Here is a 23,347-nt window from a genome sequence, read left to right as displayed (position 1 = left end):
CTGGGGTTGGACAGGAGATGTCCCCCGACCCCTGGATGCATATATTGACATTAGACAGAGGCCCATGCACGGCCGACCAATCAGGTGGCGGAGGAGAGGCTGTGCCTGGACCGGCTGGCAGACGCTCCGGGGACAGAGCTCCGTCCGCAGCTCAGCCCTGTGGCGGTGACAGCACTGACAGCGACTGGACCAGGTCCTGACCTCAGCACCCCTGTCTGTTTAGAGCAAGGTAGAATGTCTTTTACAACTTTTCTCATGACTTGTACAGAATTTTATAACAATTACTCATGGCAAAGTTTCACCGGGTGTTTATTTTGCCTCTTTCTGTACTCCCGGCTATGATGGCTCGAAAGCTTTCAAGCTAGCTAGTACGCAAAACATTACTTCCGGTAGTGACTTTCAAAGTAAGAAGCGGTGGGACAAATATGTCAAGTAAAGAATACGCGGTGAGTTGTATTATGAAGGCGAGATTTATGTGTTTCCGGTGTTTTGATGGCGTTTCCCAGCTAACTCGACGGGCCCCGGTCCCTGAGGTGGCAGGAGGATTTAACTCGATGTTACGCACGATACTGTTGCCTGAGCGGACTGCACACCGGGTCTGGTACATTCTACCGGCGTCATTCAATCTATCAGGGTCATTTAAGGAACGTTTCGTTCAGAAAACGAAAAAAGACGGGCAAACTTCATCCAAATAAGTTGCTCCCAATGGAGGGTGTGGAGTCGAAGTGTGACGTGTTACGTCATCCATAGTTTCGCGTCTGTTGTCTGCGCTGCAGAAAGTGGCCAGATCAACAAGTGGCCTAAACCCATTTCATGCTGAAGTAGGCCTATATTCTCACAACTAGGCAGGTAAATCTGTAGATCATTTCATTTGTTTCATTGTGCAGCCTTTTTCACATGTCCCTTTACCTTTTCTATCCAGGCTCAGTACGAAATCGCCTACGAGTATATTTATAAATTCTTAAATAACAAGGAATAGACTTTGTAATAAGAAGTTCCGACAGGAGATGAACTCTCATCACAAACCAGCGTGTCAAAAATAATATTAATACTTAATGCGCGATGCAAAATTGATGAGGTGGATTCCTGCAGTCTGTTCATTCCTGTGCATTGAGCAAAGCACAGATACCGAAGACTACCTGAGCAATTCAAACAATGTCACCATTTTAGAGAGCTGTCGTAGGCTGGCCACTTTTTTTTAAAGTATTGCATTGGACAGACCTCGTAGCGTAAAGATGGAGCCGCTTGAGGGTGTGTCTCCACGTCGGCAAGAGGCTGGATTGTTACTATCACACCGAGTATTTGTTGAAATACTTAGACGTTTTTCTTTTTCTGTCTTTCTTTTTGTTTCTTTTGTTTTTTTTTTTTTTTTTTTTTTTTCACTTTTCACGAATATCATAAAAGCACAGGTTCTTACATTATGTGCATTCCTCTGTAGGGTGGTTTGGTTTGGCAGCAGACAAACTGAAAGTGTTTTGGGTTTTTTTCTGCAGGGAGATGGAATGTAACAGGGTGTACAACAGACAGAGGGGAAATCAGTAACATCTTTTTTTTTTTTAGATTTTTTCTGGCATAGACACCTTTATTAAGCAGTAGACAGGTAGGAAATATGGGAGAGACAGGGGGGATGTGACATGCAGCAAAGGACCTCCGGCCGGAATCGAACCGGGGTCGGCTGCGTATGTGGCATGCGCTCTAACCACTCGACCACCTGCGCGCCCAAGGAAATCAGTAACATCTTGAAGCTAAAGCCCTTCAATGAAATGTCTCCCAGCGACTACAGTGCTGCTCTGTGCCTTTGATAAACAAGACAGAATTAGAAATTGAGTGAAATCACCAAATAGCACCTGCCTATTTGACAGAAAAGTTGAATTTCTCAATCAATCCATGTTTGTTTTACTAGCATTGACTAGATATATTGAAAAACAAAACATTTATTTGAACATACAACACATACAAAACCAGCATATCTCGTTGCCTGTGCAGTATGAAACAGGGTTTAAGCCTGATTAAAATACATTTGTTGCTTTCGAAATCTGATCAAAACCTGCCTAACCAGTCAGTCATTGGCACAGGGGATGAACTCAATAAATGTGCAAGCTATTGCAAATGTGATTGGCTTTGCGTCATCATATCAGCAGTCACTCTCAGACACGTACTTCCTACTTTCACATTTAAAGGAAAACAAAACTGATGAGATGTCGAAATGAGTTCGTCATGAAAGTGTGTCGGATTGGTTTTACTGAATTCTATGTGTGTTTTGCTCCGTCTTTTGTTTGCATGGTTTGTATGAGCTAGTTAATATTCTTTAAGATCTCTACATCTGCCAGTACATTGATTAAGATTCGGTTTTAATGCATTGACTGTTTCTGCCTTCAGTATTCCTTTCTTGACTTGTTCATTTATTTTCAGATGGCCAGATTTAGCAGTTCCCATTTCCACCTTTAAGCTAATCCATTTCAGCATTTGATTTTTTGTGTTTGCTTGCACATTTGTTGAATTGCTTTTTTGTATGTTTGTGTGTTATTCAGATGGCTGACGTGGAGCTGGTGAAGAAGATGCTGCGGGCCGTCCTCCAGGCCAACAAAGGCGGAGTGTCTCTGTCCCGTCTGCAGTCAGAGTACAAGGAGCTGACCGGGGAGCAGATACCGCACAAACAGATGGGACACAACCACCTGGACGCGCTGCTGGCCAGCATGCCCTCTTTAGTCCGCATGGAGCGCAACCGCTCTGGAGAGGTGTGTGTTTGTGTGTGTGGCTGGTACAGGACGCTTCGTTTGAAGGATAGATATGTATAAATATAGCCATGGTTAATAATTTGATTCATTTATTTATTATTTATCTTTCTCTGTTTTCTCTCTGGTATTTAAGTGATATGTGGCTAAAGGTTAAAAACCATGCTACAAATAATCCAACATTATTTTGGATATGATGCACACTTTTGAGTTAGGCAGTAATAACTCAACCTTTAGATGAATCTGTTGTTTACAATAGTATGTATTCCTTTCTCTCTTTCTGCAGACGCTGTGTTTTGCCTCAGGGGCCAATGAGACAGCCCATATAGCCAAGGTGGTGGCTCGTCAGCGCAGCTCCAAGAAGACAGGCCGACCCCACCTGGTCAACACCCAGATGAGGGTCAAACCGGCTGCTCCACTCGTCCTCAATGGTAAGATTTTGGACCACTTTTTTGGAGCTTTTCCAAGCATTACCACAGCTACATAGCCATTCTCTTTAGCTTACCTTAAAAATAACTATCAATTATTTGTGTATGCATATATTTTTTAAATATCTTTTTGAGTAATATTTACCATGCAATTAAACAACTAGGGGACTCAAAACCTCAGCCTTCATGGTTTCTGTGTGAGAGACTCAGAGCTGATATATTCAGTCATTTAGGGTGAAACAGAATTGTCAAAGCAATGGTTTTGGGATGTCATGGGTTTACCATTACAGTGTTCAACAAGAAACTAATCCAGTTTCACAAGCTGCACATACCACCTGTAATCTTACAGACTTTTCCTTTTATCAGCCTCTGCTGGATAACACATATTTAGCTCTATCTAATTACACAGATGTTCCTGGTCACAGGGTGCGTTAAATCAATTAGGTATTAGATTAAATGTCACTGAAGCTGCTGCAAAAATGTACAGAATATATATACTGTGTATCTTAGAGCCCATTTGAAATAATTACAAAAATGTTTTTAATGCTTAAAGTGTAAATAAATATGGACTGCAGTCATGATTTGTCTGGCAGCTCTGTGGCTAAGAGGTAAGCACTATGGTACGGCAAGAAGAACTGGTGTGGAATGTCTCGTGTGTGTTGGGCCATTGGGTGTATCCAAACACTCTACAGTAATACAATACATACAGCAATACATGTTTATAAAAGGCTTGAATGTCTCTCAGCTGTGAATGAATGGCTACTATTCAAAACACGTTTTACAAGATAGCAAAGAACCTCCCATCTGAACTGTTTTCATTGTAAATATAGAAAAAAAAGATAACCTTCTTTGGTTGGAAAGCTACCGTATTACCAGCTACCATAAAATTACTTTTGATCTAATAATGAATTCATCGACTTGTTGTGGCTGTAGGACAATGAACAACATGCCTTGGATTTGGACAGCAGGCCACTGACTGCATCTTCTTGCTGCATAGTGGTGATGACAGAGTAGTTTTGTTTTCTACCCCTTTTGTCTTTGTTTTCTAAAATAATGCAGTGTTTTATTTATTGTTCCCTAACTAAACTCATTTTTGCAAAACCAAAGTAAGCTGTTAATATATATCTGTTTAATATATACTTATATTCTTCCCTAGGAGATGTCTTAAATATTTTTCAACACGTTTTTCAGACTCCTGTTGGGACTGGTGCTACAGCGCAGCAGCACTGCAGAGAGAGAAAACTATAAAGTGTTCAGCGCCTGTATCAGTACTGTGACAATGCAACATTAGCAAATGCTTTCTGTGGTGCAGCCTGGCAGTTTGTGGATGAATGACTGGCCTGTTTAACTGTTGCTCTGTGGAGACTTACAGTACCTCAGGCACTAAGAGTATCACACGCAAATGCACTCAGGCAGGCAGGTGAATCAGGTTCATACATGTGCAAATACGCCGATTTAATGACTTGTTTTGCTCTATAAATGCACAAAACTGACATGTATTCTCATATGCAAACATACGATCACACAAACCCCTTCTGACATACAGAGGCATGTATGCAGATGTCTTTTTAGTGCACGCGCCACTGCTAGACCGCGATGCTGCAGAATATTCCCAGAGAGTCAGAGGAGGTAGTGGGAGGTGGTAGTGCGTGGAGGAGAGGGAGAGGAGGAGAGGCAGCGAGAGGGTCGGAGGAAAATAGAAGCAGAGGGACGGTGAAATGGGAGGGAGGGGGTGGACAGATGATAGGGAAGGAGGGAGTCTGAAAGAGAGAGAGAGGGAGGGTGGGGTGTTGAGAATTGAGGCGAATGCAGCCTATAGCAGCTGAGACTCAGCTGCAAGCGAAGAGCAGCTGATTCACAAATCAACCTCTCCATCTCCCTCTCTCTCCCTCTTATTCTCTCCTCCACCGCCTCACCAGGATATTGATATTCAGGCAGAGACAGACCAGGGACTGTGTGTCCATGCTGGTGAGGTGACGCGGCGTCTGCTCTGACTGCGTGTGTGTCTGCTTGTCCTTGCCTTTATTTGCATGTGGATTTAAGCTTGAGCCTGTGCGTGTGTGTGTGTGTGACTGCTGAGTTTTTATACTGTAAACCCGTATGGAAGTTAATTGATTGATTAATTAACTGATGTATTAATCGATTGACTGCCAGTAGCCCCTATATTATAAGTGGCATATCCTCTTGGAAAGAGGAGTAAAATAGACTTGGAAATTGCCTCAGTGATGACTTTTGAAGGCGAAGTTGCTTGTTTTGTTTTGTCACAGGAAAGATTTCATGAGATTTAGCGGGAACGGAAAGGATGAGAGTGCAGGAGAAAGTTCTAGATCTCACTAAAGGAATAGAGAGATGAGGAAAGGAGTCAAGATAAAATAAGAGGCAGTGGGAGGAAGAGCAGAACAAGAAGAGGGAGTGTGGGAGTGGGAATGACTAAGGGTTATGCACAACAGGGTAGGCTGGTGATGTCACTTAGCAGAAATGTGATGTCATGCCGGTCTGATGTAACATCAGAGGGGTGAGGGGCTGGACCTGTAGGTGCTGTGTTAGGATGGTTGCACTCTGACTTCTGGGCTTTTTGCAAACAGACTGTGACTATCACAGATTACAGTTACTGAGTTTTGTAATCATATTAGATCAATGCTGTGAAAAGATGTCTTGTAAAAGAGTATGTCTAAAACATTTTAAAATGAATTATCAAAAGAATGTGAAAAATAGCAAATTTAGCATCATGACATGTATGTAATTTATTACTGAGATATCTGCTGAAGTTAGCATGCTAACCAGCTAGCCCCAGCCTGTCCAGTCCAAAGCTCCTGTGCTCCCCTGGTGCTCTGAGTCCAGACTGCTAGGTGCATGCTTAAGCAAGCTAAGGAGATAACAGCAGCTACAGTTAGCAGCATTTTGCAATTATTTTGCTGATATGCTGACCCCTTTTTCTTAAGAGTTTGATTTAGAGAGCTGGACAATTCTTACATATTGTAGCTTGTAGCTAACTGAGGAGATAAGTGTGAAGGCAAGTCAATCATCAAATAAGGTTCAAGAGTTTTAAAACAATTTTTATTTTTAAGTATTTTTAGGGTATTAAGTATCCAGCATATATATTGTCATACACGTCATAATGTAACTGTAAGAAATGCAGGTTTGTTTCTTACTGTAATCATAGTCTCCTGAATTGTATTAGGAGGCTATTCTGTATCCCTGTTGGGTATGATATAAAACACCATAACACAAAATAAAATCAGGCCCATTTGTAATATTACTAATCTTAAGTATTGAATGAAATTGTTTAACATTTTAGGATATGTACTTGCTGAGAGTTAGATGAGAAAAATGATTCGACTCATGTCTATACATGAATTATTGAGCATCTAGAGCCAAGCATTAATTAGTGTAAACTTACTACAGGGAGTTTTGAGCCAGGAATGAAACAGTCTCAATTTATACTGGTGCCTCTGCATGACCTACATAGGCAGCCGTTTTACAAGGAGTTGTGTGCTGTAGCTAACTATCTTTCTGAGTTCAGTGACTTCCTGGATCCCTGCTGGTTGTCCCTCTCCCCCGCAGCAAGTTAGTCTGCTGAGCTTCGCAGATGCTGACAGGCTACCTGTTTCTTTCCCTGGTTCAGGTCTTTATGCACAGATAAGATAAGCTAATGGACTCACTGCTCCACCTCCAAAGTTAATACAGTGATATTTCCTAGACCTTCCCAACTAATTTATTACAGTTTGTGTAGGTTGTTTTCTCAACTTCTCGAAAGATGTCATTTTGAATTTGTGATATTGTGTTGTTGCTGCTTGCTGGCTGGCTGATTGGAGCTCAGATGATCATCAGATGTACCGTGTCTGAATCTCCACATATCTATGACACTGCCCTCCAGACAGTCATACCGCCCTATCCCAGCATCAGGTTTAGCTGAGTCAGGGTGAGTGTACGCGTCGGTGTGTACTTCAAGTCCATAGCTTTACTTCCCTTGTTTGCTTTCTCTTTCTCTGCACAGCCAAGCCTCAAACGTCTCTGAGGCAGCCGAGCCACCGCGGGCGAGGCGGGGGTCGGGGAGGAGGTGGTGGCCGAGGGGCAGGACATGGAGACTTCCGACAGGCGAGGGACATGAGGGATGGCCAGTCAGAGGGCAAGACTGGGGCGCATCCAAACAAGATGTCCAATCAGAACACACCCAACAGGAGGGGGAACCCACCATCAGAGAAGTGAGTGAGGGGAATGGTTAGGAGAACAGGAGGAGATCATGAAGTTTATGAATTTTTAGATGTTTTTTTGTGATCACTTTTATTGTGTTTGAGATGGAACATTCTTTTTGCTGTTGAGGAATCCGAAACAAAATGTGAATTTTAAACTGAAAATGAGATTTGTTGCAGACATTTAGTATGAAAAAACAGCTTTAGCTCACATCCCAATGCTGAGGTTCCACATATTTGTGGGATTTTATAGCACAATTATATGTGGAAGTCACCGGACAGGCTTCTACGCCACTGAGGAAATCAGAGGAGAGGAATGTGTAAATGACCAACATGCTTGGAGGAGTTAGATCTCCTGCCAGAATCTTGTAGATACACTCAGGCTTTTAAAAAAATTCTTTCGGCCATCTCATACAATTACAAAAAATCATCTTTGGGGGTAAATTGAGGAGTGGTGATCTATACCTCTCTCACCATATTTGTGGGTCGTCTTCACTATCCAGTCCAAACTATAGTCTTTCTTTCTTTCTTTCTCTCCTTTAGCTCTTTCTCTCTTTTTCTGTATCTCTCTTTCTCCCTCCCTGCCCCCCCTCCTCTCCTCCCACCTGTGTGGTCTGAGCTGAATCAGAATAGGCTGCTGGTGAATGGGAGCCTGGTTGAACTCTGGTTGGTTTCTGAGTGCAAACAGCCTCCCTGTTGCTGCTTATTCAGCACTGGGTTGATGCAGTGCTCTCTAGATTATTCTGGCTGCTTCTCTATCTGTCTCTGTCTGTGCTTTCCCTTTCATCACTTTAATTCTTCTTCCTACCTTTTGTCTCTTTGCCACTTCATCTTCGTGTCCAACTGCATTTCCAATGTTCATTTTCATTTGTTTCTTTATTTTAACCATTAATCATTTAATCCCTTTTCCTTTCGTACTTTACACCCTTCATGATTTCATCGGTTGATTGCGAGTAGTTGACCCATATCTATCATGCCTTTTCTAAAATCAGCACTCATTCCAGTAGACTTTGGCCTTGTCACGTGAACATGATTGAGTTAAAACCTGATTAATTGTTGTTGAAGAAGCCATCTAGAAGCATTGTCAGATACTATCTATCTGCTTTGCTTAAACAGGGAGTCAAGATTAATTCAGCTCCATCCCTCCGCGGCTCTGTTCGTCCGTCCACTGTGAAAACAACTGACATCAGTCCTCTGTCAGTGTCTCCATGGGTGTCCAGCGTGTCGCTAGCCCTCCGCAGCACAATGGGGTGGCGGGGTGGGAAGCCCGGTGCGTTGGCAGGGGACACGAGCCCAGAGCAGGGGGGACGTGAGCCCTTTCTAATCCCCGCTCTATTCTCTGGTAGATTAACACTTCTAAACCGACACAGAGTGAATCAGCACATCTCTCTGTATCCATCTAGATCTTCCATTGGACAGTACAGTCATCATTTGTGTGTCTGTGTGTGTGTGTGTGTGTGTGCCAGCAAATGCACTATGCCTGGTGATACAGTGGTAAATTCAGCAAACAGGTAGCCTAATATTACAGTTTAAATACTTTAATTGAGATGAAAGAAGGGGAAATTAGTCAAGGAAGATTATCTGTACCTTAAGGGGAGAGTTTGTTTAGGCATTCAGGCAAATGTTGCTTCCACCTGTGGAGAGAAAGTATAAGAATGAAGTTGTGTAACAAGCTTGGTCACTAACTGTTCCATAACTTAGGTAAGAGAGCCAGAGACAGCAGAGAGTGGTGCATTATGCAGTGTCCCACTAGCTTCGGTCTTGTCCTGGTCTTGACTCGGTCTCGCCCTGCATTGGCCTTGACCTTGGTCTTGGTCTTTGTCTTGACTGGATCTAAACCCCTCAAAGTCTTGGTCACAATACACTCCAGTCTTGGTCATGACTTGGACACTGGCACTAAGTAGCTGTTTTAGGGGTTTCGATCATATCACACAAGCTTCCCCCACAAATGTAGTTTGCCTATGTTCAAATCTCCATCATTTCTAAGCACTTTAAGGGCTCTGTCTGTCTCTTTGTTGAAGACCCAGAGTGTATAAAGTGTGTAGTGTAAGTGCCGTAATGAAAATTAATGTCTGAATGAATGTTTTGGTTGAAACTGACAGGCACTGCTTGTGCCAATTGAATTGTTATTAGTAATTGTTTGCACTTTGTGCCTGCTGTAATTTCATTAACCATCCGAAAAGAAAAACTAATTTAGGTCAGTGGACTGCAGAGATCTATGTATGGGTGTTAAAGTACTTTAAACCTTCTCACAGCCATTCAGGGTCACAAAGTAAATGGCTTTTTTCTCTCTTTCTTTATTGATTGCTTGGTTCCATTATTAGCTATGCACCAGGGTGAGGCAGGGATTGGAACTGAAGAGAGAAACAAGAAGAGAAATGTTTAAACAAAGCAGTTACTGTGTCACTGAGTTGACGAGATTTACCTACGAGATAAGATTCCATAAATCAAAACAGTTTAGCCGAGTATACAGAAAGAGATGGATATTTAACCCATGGACTTCCATTTTGTCACTGGCTATGTCTGAGGAATAGCATCTGATATACTACACACAGTGCAATGCAGTATCCAGTGTGCTGTATCTCACGACCAATTGTTCTCTAGACCAATTGGGGAGAAGACAGTTTGATTAATGGCTTGTGAAACTGAGGACAAACCGCAAAACACTTTGTCTTCTACAGACTTTAAGCAGGTTATCTGGTTAGACTTTGAGATGATACCAGAGTGCTTTTTAATATATCTCATAATGTGCTTTGCCTGATAAGAGATTACAGATCAGACATGCAGCACAGAGCCAGAACCAGGCAGAATTCACTGACTTTTTTCAATCTGTGCAAAAATAAGGAAAAGTCTGTCTTCTTCACAATATTCTTCTCCTCCAGAGCCCATAGAAAGTAATCCTCCTCGTTGTTCTGTTTTTCTTGTGTCCAGGCCAGACAAGAGGATGACCCTCCCGTCAAGGTTTCAGAAGGAGGTGCATGCTCACCTTTCTAGGAACCCCCAGCAGACTGGGCGTAAGTAGGACAGGCTGCTTTTTATTACACTAAAAATACATTTTGTGTAGCTTTTTGTTCTCTAAACGAACAGAAATGTATCCAACACCTGCATTAAGTCAGGCGATTTAAACACTCTCCTGCAGCTCTGAGCGTCACGTCCGGACATGTACATTTAAGACTCAGCTCAAAAGGACAGCTGTCATGCTGCGCTATCTTGTGCTGAAGTATAAAATCATGTCTGTCCGTCTCTTACCTCTATTAGACTTCTATTATTTTGTGGTGTGTGAAAGAAACCCGTTTCAGTCGTTTCCCTGATGTTCCTGCAGACATGAGTTGTATTTTAAAAGCTTTAAACTGAAATCAGCTCCCAGGTGTCTGTCTTGTCTGTGTGATCTTCCCTCCTCTGTACTTACTCTACTTCAAGTCTTTACCTCTGCTTGAAATGTGTTTGTTGTCATGTTGTGTTCGAATGTGGGATACGTTCTCCCTTTCCTGGGGGAAAGCACTGGAATGTAATAAACTGCATAGCTTTGAGGGATATATGTCGAGGGCTCCTGCCATTTCTGACATGTTTATTTCAGACCCCTACAGACAGAAGAGACTGTTAAAGTTGGATTCTGACTGGTTTAAGAGCCTTAACTTCCTGTTTGTAAAGACATAACCCTGATTGAAGAGGAATTTAAATTAAAGAGAACCCCCTGTGTAGAGAATGTGCAATATCTAGGCTCCACAGTGTGAGATAACTCAGCTAAGTTTGGTTGTTTCTAGGGATTCACACTTTGATATCAAAGATGTTTTTAGTATTACTAAATTAGGGGAGCCAGTGCAAGTTCCATCCATCAAAGGACAAATCCTACGGCAAAAGGAAGCATAGCTTTATTCGTCAATGTGCTTCATTATCATTCTTCTGTCTGACTCTTTTTGATTAAAATCATCCATCTCTTTCAAGACTCAGTCCCCTCTGTTGAGGGAAAAAGCATGACATACAATCCACAAGTTCCAGGGGCGAGAAGTTAAAGTAGAAGCAGTAATTGCTTGCGTGTGTGTGTAGTCTCTCTTTTCATCTGTGTTTTTCCTCCAATCATCCAGCACCCTTGAACCTGAATGAGAGCTCTGGCTCAGACAAAGGAAGACCCTACAACCCTCAGCAGGTCCAGGGTCGCATCAGGGAGATCCTGGGGAAGTACAGTAACGGCTTCTGGGTGTCAAAGCTGCCTCAGATCTACAGAGAGCTGTACAAACAGGACCTGCCCACCGAGGCCATCAAAGACCTGGAGACCTGGACGCACATATGCACTGTATGTACTGTATGTTTGTTTTTGCAGTCATTAAATATATTTCAATTATGGGGCACTGTTTAGCTGGTAGAGCGGGGCGTCCCATGTGCAGAGGCTTTGTCCTCGCTGCAGTGGACCCGGATTCGACTCCCAGCCCGGGTCCCTATTGGTGCGTGTCACTCCCCCTCTCTCTCACTCTGTTTCCTGTCACCTCTTCAGCCGAACTATCAATAAAGCCATGAACGCCCAAAAAAATACTTTTTTTAAAAAATAGAAAAAAAAGATATGTCGCAATTAAAAGGAACATGTCTTTTCAAATAAATACTGCATAAGATTACTTTTGTGCTAACGATAAAACAGTGGTGCTGATCATTTTTCTTTTGTTAAAGTAACATTATTAACTTTTAACCTTAAAATAACAGCTTCAAAATAATTGTGATGGCATAGTGTCTTGTAATAGGGTGAATGGTGTCTCAGCCACTATCCCCATCACTTGTTTCTGCACTGTTACTTCAGTGAGAGGGTAGGATCACAGCGTTACATACATGTTTACTTCAAGATAAATGTTTTCAACACATAAGTGTTAATGAGAAGCAAAGAGTTTTGTTTGTAGTTAGCGCCTACATTAAGCCAACAACAAAACTAATGCTAAAAAATGGATCATAAACAACAATGCTTATTTCATGAATATTTAGTCACGATCAGTTTATATTGCTTACGAAATGCTTTTTACTGAGTCCTTTCCATTTCTTCTTCTAGGTAGAGAAAACCTGCAGCAGCAACCCATCAGAGCTTCTACTCTACCCTTCCAAGGAACAGACCACCACATCCTCCCCTTCACCTACCCCTGCCCCAAACTCCACCTCTCCCCCAAACACCCCCGCAGACAAACCCTCACATTCGCCTGCCCCGCAAAGACCCCCCAGCAACCACCCGACTCGCTCTGGTTCTCGCTCTCCTCAGTCTCCACCATCATCCTCTTCATCCCCCAGCCCTCCCTCGTCTCCTGCCACCCTCAGCCCTGACCTGAAGCTGAAACTAGAGGAGCTGTTGGTGAAGTACTCCAACGGCCTGTGGGCACATGCACTGCCCAAGCTCTTCCAGGACACCTACAAAGTGAGTGACCCTTAGAAAGCACCATTACATTAATGTCATTATCAAAATCAGGACCGAGTTGCACGCAAACCCTAACCCTTCATGATTTTTTTTTTTTTATTATTATTATTTTTCTTTACAAGACCAAACTGCCCGGACATGTCCTGGAGAACCTTCACCTCCTCTCTGACTTCTGCACCGTCGACTTCCCAATGCCTGACAACCCCAAGAGGGCCATCTTGTACAGAAGGAGCAGCACTGAAGGCGGAGGAGGAGAGGACGAGAACTGTAATAGGAGGAACTCCTCAGTCAGTGAGGAGGAGCTGAGGGTGAGGCAGGAGCTGGGGAGGAGGCTCAGTAACCATGCAGTGCCTTCTCTGCAGATCCCCAAAGAAGAGTACCCCTCTGTGCTGGTGGTGGAGGCCACAAACACCAATGGAGTTATACTCAGGTAGGAGAGAACTGTGTGTGTGAATGTGCTGTAAGAATAGACAGTACATAAATATCTCACTGTCTCTCTGTCCTCCTCTCTCAGGTACATTGGTGAGGGTTACTCCCAGGCTCAGGAGTCCATGGAGGATGAAATGAGGGAGTTTTATGGCCTGAACCAAAGCAGTCCCTCTCCTTTGTCATCTCCATCATCAGGCCAACTTGTTGCTGTCAGGGCCGAGGAGGAGGAGGAGATTCTGAGGGCGCAAGTCTGCGATGTCATGGCCGACAAAGTCAAGGTGAGACAGACAAAAGTCATTGAGACAAATAAGATAAAATGCATAAATCTTATCAAATCCAGATGCAGTGTCCTGTAAGGAACAGGATTGGGAAGGTTAGCAGATGAACTTTATGATTTTGAGATGAGAAGAAACATTTTTAAACCCTGTGGTCTTTGACTTTTTAGGTGTACTATGTGGATCATGGCTTCTCAGAGGTGATCAGCAAAACCAAAGTGTTTGAGCTGCATGAGAAGTTTTTCCAACTGCCTTTCCAGGCGACCAAGTGCAAACTGGCAGGTGAGAATAGAACCCACACCAGAAGTTGATTAATCAATTAGTAAATCTAAAGAAAGTGAATTGCCAACTATTTTGATAATCAAGCAAAAATGTCAAACATTTACTGGTTACAGCTTTTTAAATGTGAGGATTTGCTGATTTCCTAGATGAAGAGTCTTTGTGTTTTGTTGTGCAAAAGACACATTTTGAAAATATATCTTTGGGAGTTGTGAGTAGTGTTTTCCTAATTTATTCAACCTTTAATAGACTGAACAATTGATTGATTAATTGTGAAAGAGATTAGACAAAAATTATTATGATAAAAGCTGCAGCTCTAATAATCTTTATACTCAAATAATTCAACTTGTGTATATGTGTGTGTATTAATCCAGGTCTGGAGCCATTCTGTCAGGAGCCTGCTGTGCTGAAGAAATTCGAGACAATGGCAAGTGGAAGGATCCTGTTGGCAGAGATCCTAGAGAGAGGGCAGACCCCTCTTGTCGTCCTGTATGACACATCGCAGGATGATGATGTTAACATCAATGCTGCGTGCATGAAAGCCCTGCAGGACAAGACACTGGCCAGCCCATTACAGGTACAGGAGAGTGTGTGCATCTGTGCTGTTGGGTCAGTGTGTGTGTGTGCAGCACACTAAACTCTCATCACTGGCTCTCTGCAGGTGAACAGTGCTTATATGAACGTGACTGTCAGCAGCGTCTGCTCCGATGGGACCATCTACTGCCAGCTGCCCTCCAGAGGCCTTGCCAAGCTGAACGAGATCCTGGAGAACATAGAGACATACTTCCACTCCCAGGTTAAACAACAAGCTCCATGTGATATCTCGGTGCCTTTTGGAAACCATGAAAGCTTTTATTTTTCAAATTCAGTGCAAAGGTTTCAAAGTATTGAGAGATAGAATAATGTATTGTTGTTTTTGGTATTTTCAGGGGACATATTGTACATAGAAAATATAGAATACCACCAGAGTTATCATTTAACATCACTAAATCATTATATTCAATGTGGTACAATTAGTGTGATTACATCAATAAATGGAACTATAGGTATGAGGACAACACTGACATTCTTGTCATTTGATTCTAAGGATACAAGGAGAACCTCACTTTTAAAAGAACGGACTATATTCAGTTTCAGTAAACAAATACAGCTAGCAGGGAATTACTGTGATTGTGACATCTACTGTCGAGTAGTTATTCTTGTAGAAGGAGGGTTGTGAAGGGTGACAACACTGTCGTTCTTTTTATGTTTCTAATTTCACTGTTGACTTAGAGGCCCTTCCTTGATCTGGAACTATACCTGTATAATTTATTGCTTCCTTGTGTTCTGTTCGTTTCAGTTCTTTTGTGCTTACCAACCCTTTCTTTGTATAGCATGTCATGGTGTCTTTTTTGAAGTATAGTAGTTTCAGCAATGGCATTAGCAAATGTTTGAAAATGTGTATTTATTATTAGCATCACTATTTCTAAATCGATCACACATGGCAGACTCACAGACGTGATGCAGTCCCTTAACTGGAAATGAGAAGCCATGCTCCTAGTACTCTATGAATCTCTTAAGTGTTGTACTCACAGCGAGTAAACAGACTAGACTAGCATTCACACATTCATCTTAAAAGCCTTCTGTGAATGTATTGGTGCTGTGTTGCGCCTTCAGGCATGTTGTATTGTGGACAGATTGTGATTAGGTTGATAATCCGGAGTTAAGACATTGCCAAACCACTTAATCTGTTAGCAGCACAGTGGAGCTGGGGCTTTTTCTAGGCGTGCCACTGCTGTCTTTTAAAGCTCAGTAGCGTTTTACGTCAGTGTTAAGGTAAACACAGAGTGGAGTCTGGTGATTGTATTTTTACCAAGGCTAGAGACTTCTTGTGATCTTGCATCAATCTAGAGAAACTGAACTTGAAAGCGGCAGTAATGCAGGGAGGTAATCTGGTTTGTGTACATGTTATTTTCATTCTTACTTCATAGAGATGTTTTCTACAACCTTTAACTGGATGGCCTGGATTAATGTTTCTATTCAGAAGGAGGTTAAGAGAATCACTAACAGTTTAATATCCACTTTGGTTACATTCTGTACATCTTTATTTGTCCCTGAAGTTTGGTCTTGCAGCATAGAGTACAATATAAAGCAGCAGCACTACATCAATAAACAAGCTTAATCATCAGGACAGCAATAAAAACAGTACAATGATGACTACCCTGCCACCCCTGTAAATGAGCATAATACTCCCAGACATCAATGTAATCAGCAAAATGGTCCATAATGAGAATAAACATAAATAAGCACAAAGTATGCCCAGCATAGCTTCACAGCCAATGTACATCAACAAATTGTTCCAGCAACTACAACAACATAATAAAAATCATCATAAATCATCCTTCAGCTAGGCCAACATGCTCATAATGGGCAGTCACCCCCTTTTCCCTGTACTGAGGAGGGTAATGGCTGTGGGGATGGATGAGTTATTGTATCTGTTAGTCTTTAGAGGAGAATCTCAGCCAGGTGTTAGAGGGTAGGTATTTAAACTCCCTGATGAAGAGGGTGAGTGGAGTCAGACGGGATTTAGTTTGCGCTCTTCATCTGTCGCACAGAACAGACAGGCTACTCTGCTGGACACTTATGATTGATGCCTATATGGTTCTCCATAGTTGAGACCAGCAGACTGTATGTTATCTGTCAGCTTAACTCCCTCTGCTGGAGTTTGTAACTTTGCTATCACCGTTAAACTATTGGGTGACGGTTTATATTAATATCCTTGTTGTTAGCATTAGGTTTTATGTTAAGCCACTTATAAGATGCTTAGTAACATTAATGAGCCTATACTTGTATATCCATTAATTACAGCATATTGACACATTTATTAATAGATTGTAAGCACTTACAAGACACTTGTCAACATTTTTTTGACTCTGAAGAACATAATTAAGAACCTTCGAAGTGTCTGCGCTACAAACACATTTATTAAGTTTAACTAACTTACCTATTATGTTATTGTTAAACCTTATCTAAGCTTTTCATTGCTTTATTAAGATCATTCATTAATCATCATCATCATTAATCTTTTATTACTCACTTTAGTACTAACAGTTAATTAAACTTCTTGCAACTACTGGATTGAAAGTGAGAACAATGTCTTGATAGAGTTAATATTATAAAAACTAATAAGGCTTTTAATAGTATTCTTAAACTTGACAAATTGCTTATAAGTCTTTATAAATGTCTGAAAACTAACAATGAACATGTTTATTATGTTCTCATTAACACATATATACTCTTATTAATGTTAATAACTATCTTATAAGGACTTGTATTACCTATTAGTGAAAAATTTAAACTGAAAAAATTAAGATAGGTATTACTATAACACAATCACCTATTAACAACACAGATTAAAAGGACCTTGGACATATACAATTAAGTAAGTAAGATGCTTTCACAGAGCTCCAGGTCACACATGCACCAGTGCACTGGTGCGCCTTAGATTATTACTGATTATTGTCTAAATAATTGAGGTTATCACAAGGTTGTTGTTATATGTGCTGTGATTTGAATAAAGAAAACATATTTCTGCACCTTTTATTCCTGTAAACAACCATGAGCATAGTGCGTTAGGAATTTAAATCATAAAGTATTATATGTCTGTGCTGGTGCACCTAAATGAGTAAGGTGTGTTCACCAGTGCAACCAGTTTATAAAGTTAGTCTTGAGCCCTGTATCTTATCTCTTGTATTAACTAAACCATTCTTTCTATTTCAATTTAAACATCAACAACCCCTTATCATTCCTAGTAACCAAAGATCCAAAGTCCTCATCTTTGATGTCACGGCAGGGTTCACCTGCAGCAGACTGGGTGGGCCTTTGTTTCTATGACCTTTTACAATATCATTTTATTGGAGTCATAACTGAGCAGTTACACACAGTGACCTCACCATCACAGAGGAAGTACAGTCAGATTTAACAACAGCATGATGATTACGGTTTCATGATAAAATGAATTTTATGTTCCAGGTAACGTCAGAGTTCCTTGTATCCAGACCTTTCTGTGGGAAAGGATGTCTGGCTCGCTACAAAGGCAAATGGTCCCGTGTAGAGGTAAGATGGCACTGACCCCTGCAGAACAGACTGTGAATTATTAATCAAATCCACATATAATTGAATGGGCCTGACAAAAGGAATAAAGTCATAATTGCACAATAGAGCTCAATGTCACTAGCATGAGAGCCATTTGAAGTCATTTTTTTGATAAATAAAAAGATGCTTCCCCTCTTCGGTTGTTTAGATCACCAACCTTCACGGCAGCAGAGTGCTCGACATCCTGTTCATCGATGTGGGTGTGCAGGCTTCTGTAGAGGTGTTTGAGCTGAGAGAGATCCCACCGCCGTTCCTCCGTGACCTCATGGCCATCCCACCACAGGTTGGCTTGTGTGTCCCAGAGTAAAGCAGTCGAAGGAAATTACATGGTCATAGGATTTGTCTTGTGCACTGTTATAGTAAGAAGAGCTCCCCCATAAAGTTCTACAGATTATCTAAGAAAATAACATCCCAGCATTGTGTGTTTAGGCTGTGAAGTGCTGTCTAGCAGACCTGGCTGTCAGTGTTGGTTCCTGGACTCCAGATGCTGTCCAGTGGCTTCGAGAGAAAGTGCTCAACACCACAGACTGTAGCATGAAGGTAAACTGCTGCCAGTCCTTCCTTAACTCAACTAACTAACCTAAATAAAACCCTAAACACGTGATGTTCTTCTTAACATTCGTCAATCTGATAATATCAAATACATTTACCTCAGCTACCACTTATATTATTCCTCTCCTCCTCCTTTTGGACTCCACCAAGGTGATTTTTTATTTGCATCCTGCCGCCCTCTGTTTTTTTATTTCCATGTACCTCCACACTAACCTTGAACTCCCCAAAAAAGGTTGCCAAGGTAGACGAAACCAAGCGCTGCATCTACGTCCACCTTTTCACCGACAAGAGCTTCCACGACCCGGCCCGCAGCCTCAACCATCAGATGGCCCAGTCTGACCTGTTCAAACAGCGACCAGATGTTTTCCTCACGAGCCACAGGTTCATTCTACTTTCATATTCACCTTTACCATCCCCTTGCTATCTGTCTTATTGGTTCCCAACCTCGGGGCTCTGAATTCCACTAGAGGTCTCCAAAGCTTCCTGGTTATTCAGTTTTGTGAGAAACACAAAATGAAATTGTAAGTTCATTATTATTTCAGATATAAATACAACAATCTAGCGATAGGGAGAAGACAAAGAAGATTTGTTAAAAAAAATATATAATACAGACAGAATTAAGAAAAGTAAAAAAGTCTCTGATGTAAATTTCATCCACATTACTTATTTTACACAAACTTCCTCCAGTTATTGCATTCATTATTGGGGTTAATTGTACACTTTTACATTCGCTCTCTATTATTATTGTTGTGCATTGAAAATAATATGAAATATCCATGAAATACATCATACATACATACATACATACATACATACATACATACATACACCATGAAAGATAAGGTCCCTTTAGAAAAAACTAGAGAACCACATACTTAGCTAACGTTATTCATGACTTTATAAACTAAAATTCCTGTTTGTTCATTTAATTTCACAGCCCTGCCAAGATCTCCACACCAACTTTATCCTCCAAAAACTCCAGCAGCAGTAACTCTACTAACGGGAGTCCCGCGTCAACTTCTGTCCCAGCCAAGCCTCATCTCAGGAGGGCTCTGTCAGGACCCAAAGGAGGTGGAGGAGGCAACACGACCAGCACCAGCCCACCAGAAACACCGGCATCCCCCTCATCCTCTCTCAAGCTGCCACCATTACTGGAGCTGCCCCCAGCAGGTAGTTATTAAAGACAAAAATATTTCAAGACAGGAAGTCGACCATGCACGCCAGAACATCTCATGTTCTCGTGTTTTTTTCTCCTCAGGAAACAACATTGATGTCTATGTGTCAGTGGCATGCCATCCCGGCCACTTTGTGCTGCAGCCCTGGAGAGACATGTACAAACTGGTGGTGTTGATGGGAGAGATGATACTCTACTACAATAAAACTGAGCAGAAACCACTTAACATAGGGAAGAATCAAATATACGCTGCTAAAGTGGAGAACAGGTCAGTAAAGCTATGATTTAATTTAATTTGATGAAAACAATGGGCACAACTGACATTTTGACAAAAGACACAGTCTGGATACTGTCAAACATCAAACATTGACAGTTGCTGCTCAAAGCAAAAAACTAGATAAAATAAAAACTATGAAAGTTTTATCCAATACTCCAATATAATTTTGTATTAGTGAGTGCTATTGAGTATTTGTGGTGATTTCATTTGTGCTTTGCCTAAATACATCCACTCTTTGTCCTTCTCTCCTGTCAGTTGGCACCGTGTTTTAGTGAAAGGAGTTCTAAGCAATGGCTTGGTGTCTGTGTACGAGTTGGACTACGGTAAACACGAGTTGATCAGCTGCACCCAGCTCAGACCTCTGATCAAAGAGTTCAGACAGCTGCCGTTCCAGGGAATCACTGCTCAGTTGGCTGGTGAGTGGAGTGGACCGCCATACAGTGCTCGAACACAACAGTCTTGATACTAGGGTCAGGTCCACCCTCCAGTGGGGGAATATAACAAGTACATAAGTATATATTAGAATTCTCTGACTCAATAATCAAAATCACCATTGAAAATGAAGGCCTGAAGAATGAGTGGTCACCCAGCCTGGCACCATTTCTCTCTGCTTCCCGTCTCCATTATACACTAAAAAAAAACAAAAAAAAACCAACTGCTACTCTGAGGAAAACAGAAAGTGATCCGGCTGTCTGTGCGACAGCAGCGTCAACATTAATACCAGTTGGAAACACTAGAGATGCAGTTGTTTCAACTATAAGTAAAGGAGTTACTTTCACAACCACCCAACTCTAACGAACACTTCATGCTCCAATACTTGTATTGTATATATCGTGATAAGGGTCAGTTATTGCCTCATACATTTTGGCACACATTCAAGCAATATAAACTCAATGAACTTAACACTGTCTTGATTATTTTTTATGTGTTTATTATTCAGAATTGCATGTGTAATTTAAGTATATGATTTAAAGAAATTAAATGTGTAGTTTTCCATTAAAAAAAACCAACCTGTTGGCAGATGACTTGTTTAAAAGTAAAATACAGAAAATATATAAAGTAAAGCTGGAGTGGTTAGCGCTACATGCTTTAAAACCATATATCTATTATTATAAGGTCAATGTTAAAATAATGCCTTTATTGTAAAGAATGTAAATTTGGTCCTGCGAAAATCCATCTATGTTTTGTGCATATGTAGCTGTGACAATGTTTGGAACTCTGAACTGAATTTTTTAAAATATCTATGAAATGAAATGAAAATGAAAAGTGCCTACCACGCAGTTATTTCATGTAGCATTAAATGCTAACTTTGCATTATTAACATTTATGCTAGCTTAACCTTCACACCTGTCCCCCTTGCAGGATTGAAGCCGAGGCAGTGGTCAGAGGAGGCTTCCATCGTTTTTAGGAACCATGTTGAGAAGAAACCACTTGTAGCCCAGCTGGAGGCCATACAGGAAGCCACTAACCCCTGGGACAGGAAGTTGACGGTCTTCCTGGTCGACACTTCGCAGGAAGAAAGGGACATCTGGGTGCATGACATCATGGCTGAATTTGCTGAGGAGCTGACGAACGAGATGTAGACAAGAGAAGATTGTCGACGCGTCTTATTAGTCAAGCAGTTGTCCTGTTGCTCACTTATGACACTGTGAGTTGTGGATAGACTAAATAGAAGAAGCTTATCCATCTTATCTATCTACCATTTAGTCAGACGGCAGGAAGAAAGAAAGAAATGAAAGAATGAAGGAGGTATAAAGGTACGAGACTAAGGGAAATTGAGAGGTTTGATAGCAGGTAAAGACTGGCATTGACAGAAGGTCAAGAGGTGGAGGTGCCGTAGCCACTTGCTTGTGTTTTGGGCTGTACATCGAAGGATGTTGTGATGTGATTTTGAGTGACTGCAGTGTGACCATTGGACAATACACCCATGCATGATGTTGGTCCAAACTTGCCACTAATACTCAAAATATACCTTCAGCGTACAGTAAGAAATTACTGAATCTATCTATAGTCTTACGAAGCTGTGGAAATGATACGACATGCATCCTTATACCATTGGGTTTGGGCTTGAATCCAATGTATCTTTACAGTACCATGAGTGCATCCAGTTTTAGTGTGTGTCATCTGGGGGGGGGGGGTTGCCTGAATACCCTCAACCCTGCCAATGTGAGCATCATACAAAGTGCACAAAATGTTAAATCTAACAAGTGTTCACATGCTAGGAAGAGTTATATAAATTTGTTTACAAAATGGAGTACTTCTGATTGTTGTAAAGTTTACACGAGTAAGAGCAAACATTCCCCCTGCGAGGAGAAGAAATAGATGAGTTGGTGAGTCACAAGAGACAGGCGTAACGAGATTCTTTATTTTATCGGGGCATGATTTTGTGTTTTGAAATTGACAGGAAGGTCTGAGATTTTACGAATTACTTGGCTCCTTTCAGCACAAGTCAGTCTGCTGTACTCAATGGCCGGGCATCGCACAGACACAGAAGTCAAAATAGTTTTGTTTTCTTTATCCCACAATTAGTTTCTTTTAGTGGTGGTAAATGCTGGCACTGCACATCCAGTAGAGCCTATGCTTTGAATTTTCTATTGAGTTAAAGATATAATTCAAGGCTGACGACAACGAACAAAGTTAGAACTGTGAACAATATGAATGTGACTTTATTCAATTTGTTTTGTCCTTGAAAAACTGTTCTTCAGACAGGTGAACATTTCAACTCAAGGCCTACTTCCTGTCTCCTCATCCATCTCTTCCTCTCCTGTGAAAAAAGGATTCCAGTGTGACTTTATACTTTTTAGGAGCTGATTATCTATCTTTTACTATTCTGTTCCTTGTCTGACAGCAAGACTTTAATTTCAGCAGATTACATGTGCTGCATGTTGCAGTTCTTTTCTGAATTGTATGCACATACAATTCTCAGTGCTGTATCGTAGGCAGCTGGACTGAACTTGGACGTTTCCCCTCTCATCCAAGAGTCTTCTTCAGGTGAAACGTTTTCAAGAAACTGAAACACGCCCGGTTGCCTACGATACAGCACTTAGAATTATCATGACCTGGATGACTGAGAACCATCATCAACATGTGCACATATAGTTTTATATTAGAATTAGAAGACGATTAAGTTACCAGTAGTGTTAAGCTTTTAGATTCTCAAATAAGAGATAAGCTCTGCTTGGTTAGTTCCAGCGCCACCATCAAATGTTGGCCTGAGGTGGGATTTTATTGTGAAATGTGACTCTTATTTTTTTTCTGGACACACCTGCACCGTGGATTTAGATGTGAAAATGCTTCTCTGAAGACAGCGTACCTGACAAAACTCAAAGCTGCATCGTTGTTAACAATTGACAATGAATTTAATTTATATTTAACTTATATTCTCTAGATGATAATTACATTATCATTTCCACTTTGTTTGACAATGACCTGGAGGTAATAAAAGACTTGTTTTTTGGAATAAAGTCTGTTTGAGAGGTTTA

At 41.3% G+C, this 23,347-nt stretch overlaps 1 protein-coding gene across 4 annotated transcripts; it reads left to right on the top strand.

The window, feature by feature from the left end:
* Positions 1-128: 128 nt before the first annotated feature.
* On the top strand, positions 129-23,347 carry tdrd7b (tudor domain containing 7 b). Of its 4 annotated transcripts, none has more exons than XM_030430081.1 (20): positions 129-229; positions 2,532-2,738; positions 3,022-3,166; positions 7,161-7,368; positions 10,288-10,370; positions 11,442-11,650; positions 12,389-12,745; positions 12,868-13,175; positions 13,260-13,452; positions 13,620-13,731; positions 14,103-14,305; positions 14,390-14,524; positions 17,740-17,823; positions 18,011-18,145; positions 18,292-18,402; positions 18,647-18,795; positions 19,352-19,584; positions 19,673-19,856; positions 20,121-20,281; positions 21,228-23,347. In XM_030430081.1, the coding sequence occupies exons 2-20, from the start codon at positions 2,532-2,534 to the stop codon at positions 21,446-21,448; spliced, it is 3,438 nt and encodes a 1,145-aa protein (XP_030285941.1). In that variant the 5' UTR covers positions 129-229; the 3' UTR covers positions 21,449-23,347. The 4 variants fall into 4 exon arrangements, with proteins under 4 accessions (XP_030285941.1, XP_030285942.1, XP_030285943.1 ...); XM_030430082.1 differs by lacking the exon at positions 129-229 and adding an exon at positions 832-849; XM_030430083.1 differs by lacking the exons at positions 129-229; positions 2,532-2,738; positions 3,022-3,166 and adding an exon at positions 4,934-5,131.

Source organism: Sparus aurata, chromosome 10 (assembly GCF_900880675.1).
Source record: "Sparus aurata chromosome 10, fSpaAur1.1, whole genome shotgun sequence".
Lineage (NCBI taxonomy): Eukaryota > Metazoa > Chordata > Actinopteri > Spariformes > Sparidae > Sparus > Sparus aurata.
The sequence above is the reverse complement of the archived record's forward strand: the minus strand, read 5'-3'. Positions and strand labels throughout refer to the sequence as shown.